General features: G+C 42.8%; 1 protein-coding gene across 4 annotated transcripts in view; it reads left to right on the forward strand.

The window, feature by feature from the left end:
* LOC137353267 (putative RNA-binding protein Luc7-like 2) overlaps window positions 1–16,073 on the forward strand; it is an 80,581-nt gene that overhangs the window by 16,378 nt on the left and 48,130 nt on the right. Inside the window, exon 3 of one of the 4 annotated variants that reach the window (XM_068019347.1) lies at window positions 10,060–10,130. The exons of 1 other annotated variant lie outside the window; for it this stretch is intronic. In XM_068019347.1, coding sequence (XP_067875448.1) covers window positions 10,060–10,130 — 71 coding nt within the window. 2 more of the 4 variants (XM_068019350.1, XM_068019349.1) reach the window with 2 other exon arrangements.

The raw sequence follows: 16,073 nt of genomic DNA on the forward strand, positions 1-16,073 counted from the left end.
AGTCATAGTCATTACGGCACAAAAGGAGGCTACTCAGCCCATTAAGTAAATGCTGGCTGTCTGTGGGGCAGTCGAAACAGTTCCATTTCCCCCACTCTATGCCAGAGCCCTGCAAGTTTATTTCCCTCAAATGCCTATTCAATTTCCTTTTAGAAATTATTGTTCGTCTCCACTGCCACCATCTTGGTAAAAATTGTTTGTTTTGCATGCCCCCCTCCCTCCCTCTATAACTGATTTTACATACGAACATACGAATTAGGAGTGGGAGTTGACCACTCGGCCCCTCGCGTCTGCTCTGCCATTCAGTAAATTCATAGCTGAACTGATTACTCCACATTTCCACCTACCCCCGATAACCTTTCACCCCCTTATCAAGAATCTGTCTACCTCTGCCTTAAAAATATTCAAAGACTCTGCTTCCACCGCATTTTGAGGAAGAGAATTCCAAAGACTCATGGCCTTCAGAGAAAAAATTTCTCCTCATCTCTCTTAAACCATTTGAATTACATAGCTGTCTGTCAAATTCGTATCATTTAAATTTGAAACATGCTGCCTGCCATTATGCAACCTACCTATCTTCAATTTTTTAATCAAGCAAAGTAAACAGCCTATATTTAAACCTTTGAAGCTTGAAGCAATATAAAGCTAAGATATTCCGAATTTTCTTAGTCTTCCCTTGCTTTCCAAAAAGTGTGTCGCCTGTGAATGGGGTTATCAAAAGTTTTAATGTAGATTTGCAGTACTGAGCGAGTGCTGCACTGTCTGAGGTGCCACCTTTCAGATGAGAATTAAACCGAAGACCCATCTGCCCTCTCAGGTGGATGTAAAATGGCATTATTTCTAAGAACGGGGGCGCTATTCCCTGTCTCCTGGCCAATATTTATTTATTTCTCAATCAACACCACTAAAAAATAAATTACCTGATTATTATTACATTGTTGTTTGTGGGAGCTATACGCAAATTGGTTGCTGCATTTCCTGCGTTAAAGCAGTGACTACACAAAGCACTTCTTTTGGCTATAAAGTGCTTTAGGACATGGAGGTGAAAGTATGTAAATACGAGTCTTTTATTTTATAATGTCCACCCCGATTGGTGGAGTATCGTCGTTGGAACCAGGGGCCTAGATATCGGATGCACTGATCTGTTTGTTTGATGCACGTGCCAACCCGTTTGGAAAGTTCTTTGTGATCTGATTCCTTCCCTAGAGCGCTGTTACAGATAGATAACTGGGCATATGTAGTTTGAATTGGAAACAGCGAGGTAAGTGAGTTCCACAGAAGGATGAAGAAATCAAATTTCCACAGTTGTCTGAGACATTTTGAATAATTGTATGACCTATAACAGGATTGTCCAACCTTTTCACGTGGGGGGCCAGATTACAATTTTTGTCTTACATCAGAGGTCAGTGAGACAATTCTGGAAAAATAAAGGCATTAAAAATTGATCTTACTATTAATCAAAACAACAATGTGCATTTTTGTGAAAATGCTTTAAATGAGAAGGTTAATTTATTGACACTTTCTCATCATTATGTTGAACTCTGATTTAGTGAGTTACCTGGCATTTCTTTTGCTTGCACAAATAGTCAATGCTTGCCTGCACAACTATAGCGATGCGGAGTATTTTGGGTCGATGTCCATCAGTCAGGGCGCCACTTGATCGCGCTCTCTCTCTCTCTCTCTCTCTGTCTCTCTCTCGCTCGCGCCCTCCTTCCCGCTCGCTCGCGCCCTCCTTCCCGCTCGCTCGCGCCCTCCTTCCCGCTCGCTCGCGCCCTCCTTCCCGCTCGCTCGCGCCCTCCTTCCCGCTCGCTCGCGCCCTCCTTCCCGCTCGCTCGCGCCCTCCTTCCCGCTCGCTCGCGCCCTCCTTCCCGCTCGCTCGCGCCCTCCTTCCCGCTCGCTCGCGCCCTCCTTCCCGCTCGCTCGCGCCCTCCTTCCCGCTCGCTCGCGCCCTCCTTCCCGCTCGCTCGCGCCCTCCTTCCCGCTCGCTCGCGCCCTCCTTCCCGCTCGCTCGCGCCCTCCTTCCCGCTCGCTCGCGCCCTCCTTCCCGCTCGCTCGCGCCCTCCTTCCCGCTCGCTCGCGCCCTCCTTCCCGCTCGCTCGCGCCCTCCTTCCCGCTCGCTCGCGCCCTCCTTCCCGCTCGCTCGCGCCCTCCTTCCCGCTCGCTCGCGCCCTCCTTCCCGCTCGCTCGCGCCCTCCTTCCCGCTCGCTCGCGCCCTCCTTCCCGCTCGCTCGCGCCCTCCTTCCCGCTCGCTCGCGCCCTCCTTCCCGCTCGCTCGCGCCCTCCTTCCCGCTCGCTCGCGCCCTCCTTCCCGCTCGCTCGCGCCCTCCTTCCCGCTCGCTCGCGCCCTCCTTCCCGCTCGCTCGCGCCCTCCTTCCCGCTCGCTCGCGCCCTCCTTCCCGCTCGCTCGCGCCCTCCTTCCCGCTCGCTCGCGCCCTCCTTCCCGCTCGCTCGCGCCCTCCTTCCCGCTCGCTCGCGCCCTCCTTCCCGCTCGCTCGCGCCCTCCTTCCCGCTCGCTCGCGCCCTCCTTCCCGCTCGCTCGCGCCCTCCTTCCCGCTCGCTCGCGCCCTCCTTCCCGCTCGCTCGCGCCCTCCTTCCCGCTCGCTCGCGCCCTCCTTCCCGCTCGCTCGCGCCCTCCTTCCCGCTCGCTCGCGCCCTCCTTCCCGCTCGCTCGCGCCCTCCTTCCCGCTCGCTCGCGCCCTCCTTCCCGCTCGCTCGCGCCCTCCTTCCCGCTCGCTCGCGCCCTCCTTCCCGCTCGCTCGCGCCCTCCTTCCCGCTCGCTCGCGCCCTCCTTCCCGCTCGCTCGCGCCCTCCTTCCCGCTCGCTCGCGCCCTCCTTCCCGCTCGCTCGCGCCCTCCTTCCCGCTCGCTCGCGCCCTCCTTCCCGCTCGCTCGCGCCCTCCTTCCCGCTCGCTCGCGCCCTCCTTCCCGCTCGCGCGCGCCCTCCTTCCCGCGCGCCCTCCTTCCCGCGCGCCCTCCTTCCCGCGCGCCCTCCTTCCCGCGCGCCCTCCTTCCCGCGCGCCCTCCTTCCCGCGCGCCCTCCTTCCCGCGCGCCCTCCTTCCCGCGCGCCCTCCTTCCCGCGCGCCCTCCTTCCCGCGCGCCCTCCTTCCCGCGCGCCCTCCTTCCCGCGCGCCCTCCTTCCCGCGCGCCCTCCTTCCCTCGCGCCCTCCTTCCCTCGCGCCCTCCTTCCCTCGCGCCCTCCTTCCCTCGCGCCCTCCTTCCCTCGCGCCCTCCTTCCCTCGCGCCCTCCTTCCCTCGCGCCCTCCTTCCCTCGCGCCCTCCTTCCCCTCGCGCCCTCCTTCCCCTCGCGCCCTCCTTCCCCTCGCGCCCTCCTTCCCCTCGCGCCCTCCTTCCCCTCGCGCCCTCCTTCCCCTCGCGCCCTCCTTCCCCTCGCGCCCTCCTTCCCCTCGCGCCCTCCTTCCCCTCGCGCCCTCCTTCCCCTCGCGCCCTCCTTCCCCTCGCGCCCTCCTTCCGCTCGCGCCCTCGCCCTCTTTCTCGCTCGCTCGCTCTCACTCTCTGTCTCTCCCCCTGGGTTCCACTCCACCACCCCCTGGGCTCCAGAGCCACCCCCAACCCATAATTTCTCTAGTTTAGAAAGGCATGGCTTCCACTTCCTACTGTTTTGGTGCCCCAAAGAAAGCAGCAAATTCTGACTTTTTGCCAGGTGTACAGAACTTGAATTCATGTTTTTTTGAAGGAATGGTTGACATCACTGCAGTTTGGGCAATTCCTCAGGAGGAATCTTCTGGCAATTAATGAGCCAAAGGCATGTATGCCATAAACAGGATTTGATGAAAGTATTCTGGTTTCATGTGGAGCATGTCCACTATTTTTTTTACCAGTTTTTCATATTTGACCTGTCACAGTACTCATGAAGCATTTGTCATTTTGTACAGCTATGTTAACTTTGGCACTATGGCACAGATCATCGAGGTCCTATCCAGCATGTTGCACAGGTAAACCACAAACCAAAGCAAGTTCAGGATTGCACTTCATGCAGCCCTGATGTGAAACAATCCTTGACTTAGACTGGATGATGGTTGGGTTAGCTTAGCACACTGTCCTTGTACCTAGCTTCAAATCCAGGCCAGATTTACGTGATAAACATCACCTCTCAGTGTTGGGATATATGTGAACTGCATTTTGGCAGTCAAACCAGTAACTTGTGGTCACAACCTCACAGCATCAAACTGGCACTTGTCACTCAAAGGACTTGGGATGTGGAAAATTCACGCTTTTACTGTGAGATCTGAGATTAAGGCACACTATTTGGGTAGATAAAATGGGCTTTACTTTGGATTTGGGAGTTCCTGATCTCGATATTGGAATTCCAAAATAGAAAAGTTAATCCAAAATAATGTTGATTAACTTAATTTAGTGAAGTTTATAATTTTACAGCAAACAAGTAAGACCTCTATAGTATTGTTACTGGATTGCTAAAGGGCAAGGTCCGAGGAATGCCGCTTTTACAGGTAGGTGAAATGTTATGAATGGATCCTACAGTTGATGGTAGTAGCAATTTTCATAAGATACGATGCACAGATGTCTACGCAGTTGTAACAGAACTGGTACAGTAGTCCCTGAGCCACTAATAAGTAAAGATCATCTTGAGATACTTGTATCAAAACAGAACTCTTTGTTGTTTGTAAATGGATGATGTGCCCTGGTAACTGCTGCTCACGCATTTTCAGAGAGAATGGGCCAAGCCTCACAGCACTTTGACATTGTTAATTTGAGCAGTTTTTTTTTACTGGATAATTGTTCTTGAAGGAGCACATTGGTTTGAAATCAGATTCTGGACAGACAGTATTGTATGATGAGCATTTTTCCTGCTAAGCTGCATGCTGCTGTGCAGCAACCTGGAATGTACCGTGCAGGCCTTGTTCCGAGTTAAATGGCGCACGTGCACAGCAAGCCATGCAAAAATATAGGTTTCCCGCACAACGGTGAAGTTTTGAAGGAAACATTGGTAATGAGGTGGTTCTTGTCAGCGTACTGAAACGTTATTGACGGATGTTAAACCGACTGATGTTTCTACGCAGCATCTTGTCAGAATGCAGAATATGAGAGCAGACTCCCTGAACAAAATTAGGTTACTAAGAGGTAGATCTTTGTAAAGTAATTTGTAAGATCTGAGCATAGAAGATACCCAGTAACCCTGAACTGACTGAAGGAACAGTTATAGTTGTTGGGGCACATTTGATAGTTTTGTTCAGAGCATCCACTGACTGACTTGATCCTTGAATGCATCAGTCTAACCAAGCAGGTGTTTGTTCCATCAGTGGTAGATCCTTTTAGTTTACAGAAAGCTTCAGCATTAAAAAGCTTTTGTGCTAAATGAAAGTGCCTTGTCCGCTGATGACTGCTGGTGTGCAGCATTCTTGTTGTTTGGGTTTATTAACAATTACTATCTGCTCAGACTTAGCACTTGACTTTTTAGAGGGTCCATCGAGCATCATTCAAGCCTATCATTTCCTCTGGTAGCAAATTTAATTGGTAAGTATATGGGTTCATTTAAGTAAGCAGGAAATGAAATTTCTTTTTCAAAAAAGTACATCTAGGCCAATGTACGTCTGAGATATTTGCCTAAAGTGTCTTGAGTTTCTTTGATTCCTGAAATCAATTGTGCAAATTTGTCTTTCACGTCTCTTTCCTTCACCAACTACCTTTCCCCCCCCCTCCCCCACCATGCAAATCAAATGTCTTTTCGATGGAAAGAAAGCAAACATTGCAGCTTTTAAAGAGCCTAAACATTCTAGACAGATTGAGCCAAGCATGCTTGGTGCCTGGGAAGCTATTTTTTTACCCCATTGGAAACAAAAACATTACTGAGCACTAAGTGACCAAACTCTGATGTATTCCATCTATGCCTCCAAAACAAATGATTTTATCCAGGTATTTGTACTAGAGTCACCCAGACACCTAGGGTTGAAACTAGTCTGTTGGCTTTTCAATAAGATATGCTGGTCTGAACAATTGAAAATGGCAAATTCCTGCATCTAGATTTTTTTAGTCTTTATATGTGCAATGGGAGCGAATATAAGAAATGGATAACTTTCCAAAGTATTTGTAGCCCTGCATCTGTTTAGTTACCTTCTTCAGAAGGTTTGAACCAAAGTCACCACACAGTGATGAGAACTTTTCTTTAAACCAATGGTGTCCAATAAAAATTGCTGACTAGCTGTAGATATGGCTAATATGACACTGTTTCAGTATAAAACACCTTAACAAACACTCTTTATTTAACAGCCACTATACCACCAAAGAAGTAAAGCATACCATGCTTTTTGGGTTACTATTTTACCATCAAACGCACAAAAATGTTAACATGCATACGCCATGTAAATGAGTATTGAGATCACACCCCAAGGAAAGTGTCTGTTGCTAATTTTTAAACTTACAACTCTTGGAATCCAGATATGGATTTCGATTCGTTACATGTGGCTAGTGTATAGCTAGCATTGCTTTAAACTGACATGCTTTGTATACTTGGTCGAAATTCTTCTCTTATGTTAATTGATCTCCCATGGCATTGCACATGGAAAATCAAGACAGATGAAGCAGAGTTAGACATTGGGGTATATTTGGACCAGGGCACACCAAGTTAATTCAATTCCCATTTTAAAGTTGTACATTCTGTCCTTATTTTTATAATGTAAATTCTTATTTTTTTTATTCGTTCATGGAGTGTGCACATCTCTAGCAAAGCCAGCATTTATTGCCCATCGCCACCACTGGCGGAGGGGTATAATTACAGTACAGCAAGTTTACAAAGGCAGTCTTCGTATAAATGTGGGCAAAGGAATTAATGGAAAAAGTTGACAGGTATTGTGTGCAGATATAAAATTTTTAATCTAGATTTTAGCAAAGTTACTAACCAACTCATTAGTTTTAAAATAGCTCACAGCAATTTGATACAAATATGTGTTAACAGCTAAAAGTGCACAAAGGAATTACAATGCCAAAGTTACTTGTAATGTAATAGTTGGGTTCCACCTTGTTGGATGCCATGCATCTCTTTTTGGTAAGATTCAGTTTTGCTTTGTTGTCCATTTTTAAAAATCTCTTAAATTTTTCTAAATCTATTTTTAATTCACGAAATTGGTAAAAACACATGAAAATAACAGTGCAAGAGAATAATTAATTCTGAACAATAAATTAATCCATTTAGAGAAATGGAATGTTAAAGGAGAAGGGGCTGGTGTTGACAATGAATGTTTCAGGAGATTGTTCTAAGGTTATTCCTGTCATTTGTAGCACCTTGCTGCATCTTGACGGATAATATTAGAACCAATTCTGGTGTCCGATAATACAGAATCTAGACATCCTAAATTTAAATTTTTTTTAAATTAAGCTGAAAGTCCTTTGTTTTCACTTGGGTTGTTGTGGACTGACTCATTCATTGATGTTAATGAAGTGTTTTGAGAGGAACTTTTTATAGAAAGCCACATGATCCTGCAACTTCTATAAAGAATTTCTCTGCAACCTGTGTAAAGTATACATTGCACTGATGGTGCAGTTAATTTTTTTAAAATATAAATGATTGCATAGTGGGGGTAATGGCAATCCCATGCTACCAGCTGGGAGCCACACTCATAAGGAGTATGCATTTGACACTTTTTCCTCTTCAAATTGGTAATAAATTTGGAATTTCATTCCTTGACTGCAAGCAACTCTGGTGTAGGAAATTGAAATATTGATGTGAAGCAGTTGGAGTGATGCTCTGAGGCATGTTTCACAATAGATTCGCTTTACTCTGCAGCAAACTATACTATGTCTGGCCTGTGACTGCTTGGTGTTGACACTGCTGCCTAGAACACAATTACACTGCAAATAAAATGCTGCAGAAACTGGACTGAAGCATTAGCTTTATATGATTAGGTATTGTTTGAGACTTCAAGTTTTGTTGAACCTACTCAAAATTGATACGCTCTCAACATTTTAATCAACTTGCGGAAAGGTTCTGTTCTCCATAGCAGACTTTTTCCAGAATGTTGTTACAGTGACGGTGACAATCAAAAACAGATACTTAACAAATTTAATAGTTCCAAGTATCACTCCCAATAAACTGAATCTTAATCCTAAACAAAGCAATGCATTTTTTAAATTTAGTTTTTTAGTTTAGTTTAGAGATACAGCACTGAAACAGGCCCTTCGGCCCACCGAGTCTGTGCCGACCATCAACCACCCATTTATACTAATCCTACACTAATCCCATATTCCTACCACATCCCCACCTGTTCCTATATTTCCCTCCCACCTACCTATACTAGGGGCAATTTATAATGGCCAATTTACCTACCAACCTGCAAGTCTTTTGGCTTGTGGGAGGAAACCGGAGCACCCGGAGGAAACCCACGCAGACACAGGGAGAACTTGCAAACTCCACACAGGCAGTACCCAGAATTGAACCTGGGTCGCTGGAGCTGTGAGGCTGCGGTGCTAACCACTGCGCCACTGTGCCGCCCTCATTAGGATAGGTAACCAAAAGTTTGGTCAAAGTGGTAGGTGTTAAGCAGCATCTTAAAGGAGGAGAGAGAGGCACTTTATTTGATTAAGTTAATGTGTGCTGAACCAACAAGACTCGGTTTAACACCATTATTCTTAATTGCTAGAAGTTTTCGTGAAGTTGTTGGTTTCTTGCCTCACACTAACTGTTTTGGTATTAGCATGAACATTTTGCTTGGCCCTTAGAATTGTAGGTGAAAGGTAATATTTTGAATGCCAATTTTTTTGACTAAATCTGTATTTCACGGCCGATTTACAGTTTGAAATTGTTGCCAGTCCAAATTCTGACACCTGCAGAATAACATTTTGCTGGTTATAATTCCAAGCAATATCTTCCCAGAACTGAACCCGGGTCGCTGGAGCTATGAGGCTGCGGTGCTAGCCACTGTGCCGCCCCTGTATTGAGGGGGCTTATCTGACATACACAGCACAAATGAAAGGGTTTTATTTAAACTCTAATCTTAATGAATCTCTTGCATTACGGATGCTAGGATAACCTGATCTTGCTCAGTGGAATACAAAAGAAGGAATGGTGCTGAATCTTGGAGTGTGAATGGATGAGTTTACCAAGTGGGTGACAGGCTGTAATATGAGTACATGGATTGACAGGTTGTAATGTGAGTAAAATTGATTTTAGCCTGTGGCTACCTGCTAAAAATGTAGGTATAACTACTGAGCTTTTGATTTGGGACAACTATTTGAACACTTAAACTTTTCAGTCCTGGTCGCTTGAAGACTTTATGCCTCTGCAATGATCTAGTGTTATGTCTGCACTTGGTTTTTTCCCATTTGTCATCAACATCTGTACTGGAGTCACTGGAACAATCCCTGTCAGTTGACAAAATGAGGACTAACCAATTGTCAAGCATGTAGGTTTTCCTCTTTTTCCCTCCACCTCCCTCAAAAAAAAATCAAAATACTACATTTTACAAATTACAGACAACCTATGCAATGTGCAGTTGGCTAAACTAGGAGCAATTTTTGCAAGTCAACAGCTTCCTAGTTTAATGTCTGAAAACACTGAATACAAACTGAGTATTTGTTAATGCATGATTCAAACAGTGGCCATTCATAATTTTAGAAAGAAAATCTAAAAGCTCGATTAAAGTTGCTGATCGTATGTAACATCGAATATTGTTTTTCTGGTTTGGTGCTGGAACTGAACTTGTGTAGAAAGTGCGAACATTTCAGTTTATTTTTGAAAAGTCGAAGCATTTCAAAAGTCCAGTGCATTCCCAGTGGGCTTTTTTGGGTGGCAAAGAATCAGAATTTACCTAGAGATACTTAATAGTTCAAATAACAGGGGAAAAAATGGAACTATCTGCAAGGCTCTGTAAACTGGCAATTGTGGCTAGTCAAAATTTGATTATCTAAACTGCAAGGAAAGGACTCCTTTATATTTAAAGCATTTGGGTTGCATATAATTACAAAGGTTTTTTTTCTCACTTCCAGGACATGTAATATTGCAGTTAGATGCATTGTTGAATTTGCTGGGCGTTACTCTTTTTTTCCTATACAAACTGAACAATTTGGCCCCTTGTTTTATTTATAAAGGTTCAGTGTATCTTTGCCTGCCTACTTCAATCTGCAAGGGAGTTACAGAAACACCCCGCGTTCATCGAGCCGTGAGTCATGACTAATTTTTCCAGCTGTGTTAATAAATGTGGACAAGGAAACGGTCAATTTTAATAGCTGCAATATACAAAGATACAGTGTACACAACAATAGAAAATGAGTAAACTGCAATGCAGTAGCAACTCTGGCCAGACCAATTTGATATGTAGGTTTTGGGGGAATCAATAGAAAGGATACTACTGCTAACCTACAAGCAGCAATTTGAGACCACTACATTTAAACTCGGACCAGTATTTGCTGGACACATGCTGTGATTTAATTGCATTGTTTGCTCATATCAAGAACCAAATTCTGGAGCAGTTGGTCAAGATTTGCCACATATTTTATTGCTCTGGGCTTAAATGCAAATTTGTTATTTTATAAACCTTGGGTGATCAGAATTGGTTTTTCACTCGCTGAAACTTTTTTTTAAGGGTGATGGTGGTACCAAACAAGAATTGGCTTGGCTGTGCAGTGCAGCTATAGCTCCAGGTCTAGTGCCAGAAGCCCACATAATTGCTCTTTTCAGATTAAGAAATCATCTCTACTCAGGGTTGCTCTTTAAAAGTAATGAACATTACACTCGATGTGATGAACGTCACAGTGGTGGGTGATTGTGGCAAAAGGGAGAACCGCCACCAGTATTATCCAAACTGTTGTAATGAAGGCACAACCTTGAATCCTGATGCATATCTAAATAATCCTGCCATGTCATATCTGAGAGAATGAAGTATCCATACTTCATCAGATGCATGTGAAAAGAGTATCCAAGAAATGGTGATTTTATACCATATTATAGGAGCATGGAGACTTTCTTCTCTCCCTCAGAGTTAGCTATGTAGGATAGGGAAAGTTTTACAGACTAGCTCTATTCTCATGTGCTTCCTACTGGCATGTTTTTTTGCAGAGGGAAGGGCGAGGATATCTTTTGTGTCAAAACTTCAATCCTTTTCAGTCTTAAGTATCCAAACATAATTTTATTTCTCCCTAAAGTGTGAGAAGATATCAGATATGCCAAGGAGCAATGATCTGATTTGTTTCTGTAAACGATCTTTCTGGAAATTGCTAGTGGGCAGAGCTGCTTAGATTCATTAAAACATAAATGAGAACTTGACCCCTGTTGCAGAACTAAAGTTTGGCACGTTCATTGCTCCCATTAATCTGTACTGATGTTCTTGCTCATTCTTCTGGTCCATGAGGGAATTTCCTCCATGCTGTGCTTTCTCTTTAGTTCTGATTTTTATTTTTTGCTCCACTGAGCCAACTAGGATCTGGCATTCTGATCCTGGAATTGTCATTCTGGTTCAGTTTTTTAAAAATTGTGTATTGTGAATGTAAACCAGTGTAGAAAACTTCACAATAAATGCTTTGATCAATTTATTTGAGTAATGAAGAGAATGAAAGCTAAGCATGGTGGTCCATCAAAGTTTATATTAGCCTGTGCTTCCTCACCACAGCGCTGGAGTGTTCCTGGCTTAGATATAGCTGAAAATAATAGCATCGCTCCTGACCAGCATTTTTCACTCTGAGGAGTTGAAAACATTCACCTCTTTTGTTGTGCCTCTTTCTCTCCAGCTAGACAAGCAGGAGCTGTCCCTTTCTAAGACTCTGCAATCAGGAATGTGAAGCTCAGCTATTTCTGGGTAGAGAGTATGCTGGGGAGAGGAACAATTCACTGTCTTTTTAAAGACACACAACTTACATTTGAGTACATTCTATCCATGTATATTAAACTGCTCATCCAGTGCATCTAGACTGGTACTCAAATCATTGTATTATGAGCAATGAAATTTACTGCAGGATATCATTAATGATGGTTGGTGGGGGTGGAAAGACACTGTGATGCCTGACATTCTCCAGAATTTTTTTTTTTAGAAGTTCCTACCCATCTGCTGTACTTTAATAACCAGAATCAGTAACAATGCTTTTTTTAATCATCATGTATTGCAATAGCCCCAGCTTTAAATCAAGTGGCCTTAATTGCTACAATGTAGGAACTTAGCAGTAGATTTATTTCTGTAGTTAATGGTCTTAATGTCGTAGTCCACAAGATCATTTATTAAACATTAATAAAACTGTCATAAGGGCCAAGGGCATTATATACCCAAATTTCATTTGAAGGAAGAATATGTAAAACTGTAATATACAATAGCTTGGTACATTGGCATCAAACAAGGCTTGACATTGTGCTAATTTGATACAAGGTTATTGGGTACATTTGTTGGTTAAGTCCAACTAAAAGATTATTTCCCCCATTTCTTCCCCAGACCCTACAGGCCGTTCTTTGTGTGTAATGTTGGGATGCGCCTATGATTGTTTATGGGTAATGGACGTGTGTAAGTGAGTACCAATGCAGTTTTCACAGTAGAGCAGCTCTGATGGCTGAAACAATGAAAATTAAGTTGATCAACATTATCTGATCCCTGAAATGTGATTTTACTGTCCATTCACTTTAAAGTATGTTATGCTTCATAATTTGCCTGATGGTAAATTTACATTGAGTTGACTTTCTTCGTGTTGTAGTGTAGCTCGCCTGTTTGATTTGGCAATTTTTTGCATGCTGTTCAAAGATGAAAATCATGTTGTGTAGTTTACATTTACCAATTTGACACAGCTCCTGAAGGCTAGTGGATTTTGTATTTTCAGGCATGGATGATCAAGAGCCAATCTGGACATCCACAAAACATCTGTCAAAATGGAAAACATGGGCACTATGTTGTTGCAGTACCTAATCCAAACATTTATACCAGCAGTACCTACTGGCAGAACTTGTGTACTCCAGCAGTATAGTTCTGAGCAGACCTGAATATTTGAACATCAGTTTCTGAATGATTACAGAAACAGTCAACTCCACTTTCTCCCTTTTTACCCCTCACAAGCTGTTTTACTTTAAAAAGGACAGTTTCAGTAAGGTATTGGGCTTGCTGGTATTTTACAATAAGTACTGCCAAAATCAAGTGATCGTGCTGTCACTTCATTAGCAGGGGCATTTCACTTTTCTTTTGGGGCTTTATTTTGGGTTTTTTTTAGGCTAGCAAATATACCCAATAACTTTGTTAGGAATTAGAGCATTAAAGTCTTAAAAATGCACTTCAAACCCAGGTTTTAATTTCACAATGTCTATGGGTAATCGCGGTGAACTGAGCCGCATTCATTTGTGTAACTTTTTTTTGGAGAGGTAGCTATTGATTAGGCTCAGATATGCCTGATACATTTACTCTCTGCAAAAATGTCTATCCTACCTTGCTCTTGCTAGCTTTCTACCAAGGATCTGCAAAGTTAAGACTATGTCTGAAATACCTAAATTTGAGACCAGCTCTGAGCTCAGTATAGAATTTAATACTTCTGGCATTTATTTATCAAATAATTGATATAAAATTGACCTCTTATGCAAATGGATTATACCAATGCTCAAGGCTTGAATAACTGTTAGCCATACCAATCATGCATTGCATAATCATTCCAGAAGTCATAATTGGCCACATAGTCAAAATTGTGACCGTTGATCATTAACAATTCAAATTTTTTTTTGCAAATAAATATCTATGTCAAGGCTTGTTCAGAAAAGTATCAATCTATTGGGTGTGGAATTCTATATAAGATCAAATCAGCAAAGATTTAAGCAGAAGTGGTCAGAGGCAAAAGTTCATTCTATTCAAGCCCAAACCCCTCTAATTTTTCCTCTAAGGTCTCATTTCCTTATCTTCTAGTGCATGATTTAATCACTCATTAGGAAAAGGGCAATGTCTAGTTCATCTTGCATTTTTTTTATTTGTGGTTTCAAGGATGCTGAAAAGTCAAAACTATTGTAGTTAGTGTGTGAAACATAAATTATTTAATTTTAACAGCCTTGAGTTGAAATAGTGCCTGAAGTGTTTGAGAAATGATCTTTCTCAGTTGCGCAGAGCAGAAGTTTTAAACCTACATTTTAATTTGGAATGGCCTTCAGAGAAGTAAACTGTATAGTCAACCAAGTGTTTACTGTTATTATTTTGAAAACACTGTTTAAGACCAAAAAAAGGTAATTTCGTTTCATTTTGTGAACTGCTTGATGTGTGATTGGTGTAAGTCCCTTCTTGCAGGTGTATAACACTGAACACTCTCACCTTTTTAACTTCCCAACATCCAGGGTGTAAAACACTGTGCAGCTGAGGCACTAATAGTGGAAGAGATGGAAGCTGGTGTCCTGGGGGCACTCGCAGTGTGTATTCTCGCTTTGCAAGCTTTTTCAATCTATATTTTTGTTTATCCCTCTTTTCTGGAAAAATAAACAAGGATGCTTTGCAGTTGATTTCAAATGACGTTTGACTGGGCTGAAAGAATTCCAAAAGGTATCATGTCTTGGAAAAGAGTTGTGTGCAGAATCCTGAAAAGTAGATGTGGGATTATTGAAAACCATATAGAACAGACGAGTCAACTGTGCAGATTGGACTTATTAGTCTGTAAAATAATTTTTGAAATTAAATGTCTTTTATTCATGTTTTTGTACTCTGAGCAGTTTATATCCATTAAACAATGCTTTACTCTCACAGGAGTTCACCTGACACACGGTCTATGTTTGGACCACTACAACACAGCATCTGTAGGGTAGGGTGATGCAACTACCAAAATTATATTTGTGAAGATTTGCATTATGTTTGACGTGTGATCTTAATGGAGCTTACATTATTTCCCATGTTTTTTTTGTAACCGCATCCTGAATTTTGGCACTTGCGCACATGGATTTAGAATTAACATTATAACTGCTTTGGAGTAGTTTAGACCAAGTGAACGCACTGCACATCTGTGACATAATTGAGGTTATAAAATTCTGGACAGTGCTTTTTTTAATGTATTTATGACTCGTCTTATGAGTGGTGTTTTCATCTTTTTAAAAAAAATTTTTTTTTTTAGTTTTGTGATTTCAATGTGTTTTTCTCCTGTCCGTTATCGCTCACATATGTAATGGCTCCAATACAGCTAGATGAAAGAAGTGCGTGGGCAGGTGTATAAAGTGGGTTCGAATCAGGTCAGTATGGAGAATACTGTAAGTGACCACATCTGAATACCCTTACTTAAATTGGAACCCTAATTTTAATTTGGTTGTTTTTGGCATGATTGCTGTCAAAAATGGAGTTCGGACAGCCATTTTAGTTGCTTCAAGTGATGGTGCAACCTCTTTAAGTCTTTAGTAGGAGCCTCATTTGGAGGAAACATTTTCCCTTGTTTCTCTCAAAGTAGGTCAAGGAGCTCGGACCTCCTTTAACTGAATCTGTTGATATAGACTATTTTGCCCTTTTTCAGCAAGTTTGAAATTAGACTGTAGTGCAATGTTAGACACATCATTCGCAGAGCATGCACAGTCCAGGTAGACTGGCAGTTTTGTTGGTGAACTTCTTACCCTGCAGCCGGAGTAATTATATCCAGCTTTGTAGATATCACAAAGTTGATCTTTCTAAGGGTTTTATTTCCAAGACATGGTACTTGCCTGGAACCTTCTTCACGAAAGACTGATTGACCTCTTAAAATACAAGTTGCCCTAAACAAATGTGAAATCATCTGTGAGACTTGTAATACAATAAACGTACTTGGGTGAAAAAGTATGTTTCCGATTGCCACCTTGCCCTGCAAGTCCAGGCCCCAAAAGGAGTGTCAGTAGAAGACTACTGCCACATTTATGTTGTACCTTGGTTGAAACCATGAAAGCATATCCAGGTGTTTTTGGAAAAAAAAAGTTCTAGTAACTCATTGTGGGAAGGGAGGGGAGAATTTTAGGACTGGGGTGTGATGCATGCTTGATGTAAGAGTCCCCACTAATGCTGGTTTTGAGAGGTAATGAACAACCTTGCAGAATTGAGGTACTGGCTGCAGACCTGTTCATGTTAAATTATTTACAGAGTGAAGCCCACTCTTTTGAAGGGTCATGTATTTGATGCCAGTAGTCTCTGGAATGTTGTCCTACAACAATTAATCCA

Source organism: Heterodontus francisci, chromosome 41 (assembly GCF_036365525.1).
Source record: "Heterodontus francisci isolate sHetFra1 chromosome 41, sHetFra1.hap1, whole genome shotgun sequence".
In the NCBI taxonomy this organism is placed as follows: Eukaryota; Metazoa; Chordata; class Chondrichthyes; order Heterodontiformes; family Heterodontidae; genus Heterodontus; species Heterodontus francisci.